Source organism: Polistes fuscatus, unplaced genomic scaffold, assembly GCF_010416935.1.
Source record: "Polistes fuscatus isolate 324 unplaced genomic scaffold, CU_Pfus_HIC Scaffold38, whole genome shotgun sequence".
Lineage (NCBI taxonomy): Eukaryota > Metazoa > Arthropoda > Insecta > Hymenoptera > Vespidae > Polistes > Polistes fuscatus.
In genome coordinates, this window is record NW_025113116.1 from 109,428 (window position 1) to 116,235 (window position 6,808).

The 6,808-nt window shown below is 28.5% G+C and overlaps 1 protein-coding gene and 2 long non-coding RNA genes across 3 annotated transcripts; all 3 read left to right on the forward strand.

The window, feature by feature from the left end:
- The first annotated feature begins 1,525 nt into the window (after positions 1-1,525).
- LOC122520508 lies at positions 1,526-1,760 on the forward strand. Its single transcript, XR_006304553.1, has 2 exons — positions 1,526-1,574; positions 1,661-1,760. It is a non-coding gene; the product is annotated as an uncharacterized LOC122520508 (long non-coding RNA).
- A 37-nt stretch (positions 1,761-1,797) lies between these two features.
- Positions 1,798-2,914, forward strand: LOC122520499 (cytochrome P450 4C1-like). The gene is made up of 6 exons (XM_043640556.1): positions 1,798-1,949; positions 2,059-2,128; positions 2,233-2,339; positions 2,418-2,486; positions 2,578-2,753; positions 2,851-2,914. The coding sequence occupies exons 1-6, from the start codon at positions 1,827-1,829 to the stop codon at positions 2,912-2,914; spliced, it is 609 nt and encodes a 202-aa protein (XP_043496491.1). The 5' UTR covers positions 1,798-1,826.
- A 63-nt stretch (positions 2,915-2,977) lies between these two features.
- Positions 2,978-3,204, forward strand: LOC122520511. The gene is made up of 2 exons (XR_006304554.1): positions 2,978-3,026; positions 3,114-3,204. It is a non-coding gene; the product is annotated as an uncharacterized LOC122520511 (long non-coding RNA).
- Positions 3,205-6,808: the final 3,604 nt, after the last annotated feature.

Here is a 6,808-nt window from a genome sequence, read left to right on the forward strand (position 1 = left end):
AGAACGCTAATGTATCCCCGAAAAACTTTGACGCATTCTTTAAAAAATGCTGAGGTGCGACCAGATGTAAAAATGTCTCTAACATATTAGTGTATTATTTCATAAGATAGGAAAAACTATGTGTTACATCTCGAATAACTAAAACTAATCCTCAATCTTATACAACGATGCAAAACGAAGTTATTTTAATCTGATCATAATCAATATACTTCTTGCTATTCGTTAGATTTTCTTGATTACCTCGTAGTTATTTATAAGTATAATACGAAATCAAATAAAAAAAAGGGAAGAAAACAAGATTTCTTTAAAAATAGATGATTTATTTCTATTAATTTTTTTGCTCTAATCTTGAAAACAACATTGTCATACGTATATGCAAATTAGTATTCCTACAGGCAGTCTTTGACGTGTGGATAAATCATGTTCCCAGTCTTATATAAATAGGCTTTCCGTTTGCTTATACATTGTCACTTATTGTTAAGACGCGAAGTGTACTAGAATTTTTGCACCGTTCTTACATAATATTCGATCCAAAGTTACAAAAGGTGGTCCTAGTGTTATATTTAAACAAATTTTACTTCTTCCGTAATTTTTAGTTTGCTCAATTCATCATGGAGTATATCGATACACTTATCGCTATAACAGCAATAACATTTATATTGTACTATATAATTAAATATTTAATAAATAAATTTTTTGAAATTAATATGGTCAAAGGATTCTCGGGACCAAAAGCTTTTCCTCTCATTGGAAACATATATTTGCTTCTTGGGGACATGGAAGGTATGATTGTATTTCATATTTGTCATATCTATACTTATGTTAACGCTGTTAAAGATATTTTTTTAGATGTTACCAATAAAATGTTAAAACTATCTACCAAATATACATCGCCATGGCGATTCTGGATAGGTCCAAAATTATTTATATTATTTGATGATCCTAAATGTATCGAGGTAAAATTCATCAGTTTACCGTAATGACGTTTAATGAGGAAACGCGAGTTTAATTTATGTTATTCTTTGCTTTTTATTTTTGTTGAATTTTTTGTTTTCTTTTTAGATTATAACAAAAAGGTCTAACAGTTATGAGAAAAATCTGATATATGAATTTTTCAAACCTGTTCTGGGTAATGGGTTGTTCACTGTTCCAGGTAATCAACATGATTAAATGTTTTAAATATATATATATAATCCAAAAGAATATTTTTAAATGTCTTACAAAGAAATACTGGTAAAAGTAGTACTTTTCTTTATCTGAACATATACTGTTTACAGTCTCACAAAAATATATACGTTCAAAATGATTTTTTTTTCCTAATTTTTAACTAATGAATATATAAAAGAGAAACAAAGTAAGAAATTTAAGTAAGAAATATTCTTTTATTTAAGCATCAAATTGGGAAATTCATCGAAAAATCTTAAGTCCAGTATTCAAAGAAAAATTTCATTCAACCTATATAGATTCGATATTAAAAAATTCAAACAGACTAGTAACAATTTTAGAAAATACTAACGGAGAAAAAGTAGATATCATGCATTATATACATCTATGTACTTTAGATATAATATATGGTAAGCTTTTGAAATTCTTAAATGTTTAAATTATTTGTATAAATATAAGTAAGTTAATTAAAATATGTTTTTTTTTGTACTGACAGATAGCTTTTTAGGTCGTGATCTTGATTTGCAGAACAATCCCGAATGCAAACTTGATGAATATATGTCAGAGTAATAAAATAAAAAGAATATTTTAATATTTATAATATAATGCAATTTTATTTCATATTTGTTTTCTCTTATTGAAATTTATACTTATTCAGAATCATGGACATAGCGACACAAAGGATCGTGAAGTTCTGGTTACATCCTAATATTATTTTTAACAATTCATCTACGGGAAAGAGATTACAGAAACTTTTATCTCACTTTAATAAAATCACGAAAGAGGTATAAATAAAAAGTATATTCTTATTTTATATTATTTAATCTTATCTGAATATTCTATTGCTAAAACATAGGCACCTATTACTAATGTATATAACTTTCATTCGTCAAGATTATGCGGGAAAAAAAAGAGTCAATGCAAAAAGATAAAATTACTCCAGAATTGGAAGTTTCAGATGAAAGTAAGTAAAAAAGTTTAAAAACAAGTTCGATTGTTAATCCATTTATGAATAGAAAACTTTTATAACAATGTTAAATAATAAATTATATATTTTTCTGAATAAAGGACTAAATACAAGTACATTTCTTGATTTACTATTGAAATCATTTTATGAGACAGGAGTATATTCGGAACAAGACATTCATGATGAAATTAATACATTGGTTTTTTCAGTAAGTTTTTTTAATTGTAGATTAAATACAATTTTTTGAATCGAGTAAACGTGAAATATAATTATTATTACTTTTCAGGGAAGCGAAACAACAACTGGAACACTTGCTTTTCTATTTTTAATGCTTGCGACATTTCCGGAAGTTCAAGTATGCACAAATGGCATTTGAATAGTATATAAAAAATCAAATATATTTTTATACTAACATTTTATTATATTTTTCTCATTTCTGATTTCAGCAACGAGTACACGAAGAGTTGTACCAAATGTACGGCTACAGCGATCACCAAAATGTTCCTATTACACTTCAAGATATTAAAAAAATGAAGTATTTGGAGCGTGGTTATCAAGGAGACATTACGTCTCTTCCCTGCTGGTCCTATCATTGGTCGAGTTTTACAAAAAGATGTGAAAGGTATTTCTACATATACTACATGACTACATGTATATATTTTTACCATTCGCATTATTACTTTATGTACTAATTATATGTGTTTATTTAATTTATTTAGTGAACGAGAATGTGGTAATACCGAAAGATTGCGATCTAATGCTTACTATATTTACACTTCATAGAAACGATAAATATTGGAAGGACCCTTTAACATTTAATCCCGATCGGTTTTTACCAGGCAATTACGATCCAAATGTTTTTTACCATTCAGTGCTGGAAAAAGAGACTGCATAGGTAATACCACATTTTTATAGATTCTTGAATTCATATTCGAAAGAGTTATTTTTCAAGATACATATTCATTTTATATCACTTTTACAGGTCAGACATTTGCAATGTTCGAAATGAAGGGAATAGTTGCTACAATATTAAGAAAATTTGTTGTACAAATAGATAATCCAGTAATAGTTAATGATATTAACCTAAAATACAACGTTACCTTGAAACCAGCGAAACCTATATTATTGAGATTTTACAAAAGATAATATCTGACATTTTTCCCAATACTCTGTTCCAAAGTGCGACAGTAATATTTGTCGGCAGACACCTCTCGACGTAACACGGCTCAACTACGTAAAATAAGATATAAAAAATTATAAACTTACGTCTACGTTGTCATAGGTATTGCCTTGTTCGTAGCCCCTACATAACGGCAAACTTGATAGCTGACGACTAGGAAAGGCTAACGAAGTCGAAACTAGAAAATAAGAGCAAGCGATTCGTCGAGTAGGCAGAAATTGCGATGGCAACGTCGAACATTGTTGCCAAAAATGGAAACCTCCTCACAATGGAGGAAAAGATCGACACTCTTCCGTCAGCTGTCTGATAGCTCAGTTCAGTATAATCTTATACATATATGCTTTACTTTTTAACTGTATATTTCTTTACTCGTTAGAAGCGATATAGTTAAGTATTTTGATATTAGAGTATCTATTACTCTACTCTATATTCGACTTTTGTTCATAATATTCTTTATTTTACTTCTTAATTTTACTTTTGTATTACATTGCATTGTATAGATTTTATTGCTTCTATTACGTCCTTATTATTATAATTAATCGTATGTATTTTAACTTACTATTCTTTAATATACCATTTTTTATTAAAGTTATATTTATTTTGGCGCGGTTGGGAAAAAATGTTTAGATTGAATTTTTACAATGCGTACGCATTCCGACCAAAACATACTTCCGAAAGTGATCAATGTCTTCCGGTTTTTGCGATCCGCTTGAAAAGAGATTTCAAATTTACAGCATGAAATAATTCGATTTATCTCCCTTACATTTAGTGTGGACTGATATCTATATTCTGATATTTTTTCAATACTAAATAACGAGCGTGTAATTACAAGGATTTTCTTTAAGATTTCGTGTAGCACTCAACGTGTTAACGATCTATGTATGATCCATAAAGATTATAGAATCTTAGCATATATTCGAAATACGCGTCTCAATTATTTTGAAAATATCATAGTAAGAATATTCTTTCTTTGTGAGAATATTGAGAATATCAAAATGTTATCGCGCCTCCCCTCTCTTCAAACCGTTGCTAAGCACACCCTGCTGGGTCCATTAACAAAGATAATCGTCCTATTCTTAGACTGGTTTATTATAATTATTACATATGGTGGTGATTGATATTAAAAAAACTGTGAATATCTTCAAAAATATCTCGAAAAACATTGATTATTTGATAATATTAGTAATAAAAATCTTTTTTGAGGTTAATGGAGGTATGTTTATTATTTATTAGTTTTATTTCGTTTTATTTCTCCTCTGTAGTGATCATCAAATTAGGTTGAAAATGTATAAACTGGATAGCACGCTGTGTGATTTTTTTTACACCTTAACAATATAAAGCTAGCTCATTTTTGAAAAGATGAGGTTGCGTTTTATTATATGTTATCTTTACTGTTTCTTTTAATTGCAAAAATCCTAAAAAAATAAATAATATCTGTTAGAAAAATTATAAGGAAAATAAACGGATGCTATACGAGCGTATGTGCTACAAAAGATTGAGATAAATAAAAAAAATAATTTGTGTTCAAATGTGTCTCAAGCGAAAAGTAAACTCCCATTATTTCTTGATTATCGCAATGGACATAATCGAAAAGAAATTTTTAATTCTATCGGGTTTGCGCGGGTGGATAAATATATAAGTTCGTGTAAAAGATATTAAGAGCTAAACATTCGCTTTATTTTAACAAAACTATGAAGAAACGCTGATGTGCAATGAAATATAAATTTTTGTAGCACATTAATTTATCATTTCAATAAGATAAGAAAAACTATGTGTATTATATCTCGAATAATTAAAACTGATCAACATATTGCATTTACAATAATGCAAAACGAAGTTTTTTCAATCTAATCGTAATCAATATATCTTTTACTATTCTTCTGATTTCTTTGGATTATTTAATAATTTTTTATTAGTGTGGAGACGGAATAAGAAACTCACTTTTGTCAGGCCACAGCCGATAAATAACGGCATGAGCAGTGCAGCGATTTGTTAGTGGGATGGAGATGAATGAGTGTGTGCGTGAGTGTGTGTGTGTTTGGTACGAGGGGCAAGCAGTAAAGCCGTTGCGACGGATACAAGCAAAAAAAAGTAAGACAAGAGAGAGAGAGAGTAGGCCGATCGTCCTGATTTACAAGACGTGTAAGACGTAATTCCAAAAGCCGTGTAAGATGTTATTTCTGATTGCCGTGTAAGACGTTCCATTTGTTTGTACTTTCTTTAGTTTAAAATAAATAATAAAATCGCTATATCCGATGCAAAATTCATATTAAAATAATATCCCCACTAAAAATCATTTAAATTTTATCGTAATCTTTTTCGATAATCCGCGATACTTCTGGTGTGTACTTCATTAAATTATTAGAAAATGATATAAATTTGCAGAAAAATCCGAATGTAAACTTGATGAATATATGTCAGAGTAATAATAAGTAGAATATTTAAATACTTCTAAAATATAACACAATATAATTCCATATTTGTTGTCTTAATGATTTTTTTGTTTATTTAGAAAGATTGATATACGTATTCAAAGAGGTCCCAAAATCTGGTTAAATCATGATATTAGTTTTTATAACTGATCTCTGGGGAAAAAAGACTAAAAGGACGTTTATCACACTCTGATAAAATAACTAACGAGGTATAAATAAAATAATCATTCCTATTGTAAATTGTCCTAATTTACCATAAAATAATATTTTATTCATATAATATGTGAAGATAGAGAGCGTGTTAATATAGTATTGTTATTACGAGGATAGTTTTGTGTGTGAAAGAAGACGAAAGAACACAAACAACGACGACGATGAAGAACTAAGTACGACGATATCTTCGTTAATTATGACATTTAAAGAAACACATAATACAACGAATTAATAAATTAATAATTTAGATTATTGATACTTACAATTTTATTCCATCTCGTCTCATTATATCAAATTAAATCTTAATAAATAAATTAAATAAATACATAAGTAAATGTTACATGTATATATATATAAAATTTTTCTTCGTAAAGATTGTAAAAATAAAAAAAGTAATGAAAGTAAGAAGATAAAATCTTTAGAGAAGTATTATTATAACGAATACATTTGATTTTTTTAATTATATACATGTAGGAAATAGTTTTTTAATCCTACTGATACTCTAATTTACTCTTTACTCCGATATTGGTACTCTACTCTTTTAACTCTTACACTCGTCGATACTCTTTACACTCGTTAATACACTCGTTAAACTCATCAAACTCCTCAAACTCATCAAACTCATCAAACTCGTCAAACTCATACCTCTTTGCCCATTCTCTCACCTTATATCCTTTCTTCCTTTTGTCTTCCCTGCATCCAAGCTAAATATATACATACACACATACTCTCTCATTCCCTTCATACTATAATAATACAGGAAAACATTTCTTATGCCTATACCTAACCGAAAAACAACTTTTTACTTATACTCGACTATTCTTGAATATTCATATTTCAACGCCTCTTGCT

Bases quoted from the DNA above. Each gene is read 5' to 3' on its own strand.
- LOC122520499 (XM_043640556.1), top strand. From the start codon at position 1,827: ATGGACATAGCGACACAAAGGATCGTGAAGTTCTGGTTACATCCTAAT. The intron at 2,340-2,417 runs GTAAGTTTTTTT...ATTACTTTTCAG, and splicing joins TTAATACATTGGTTTTTTCA to GGAAGCGAAACAACAACTGG. The intron at 2,754-2,850 runs GTATTTCTACAT...TAATTTATTTAG, and splicing joins TTTACAAAAAGATGTGAAAG to TGAACGAGAATGTGGTAATA.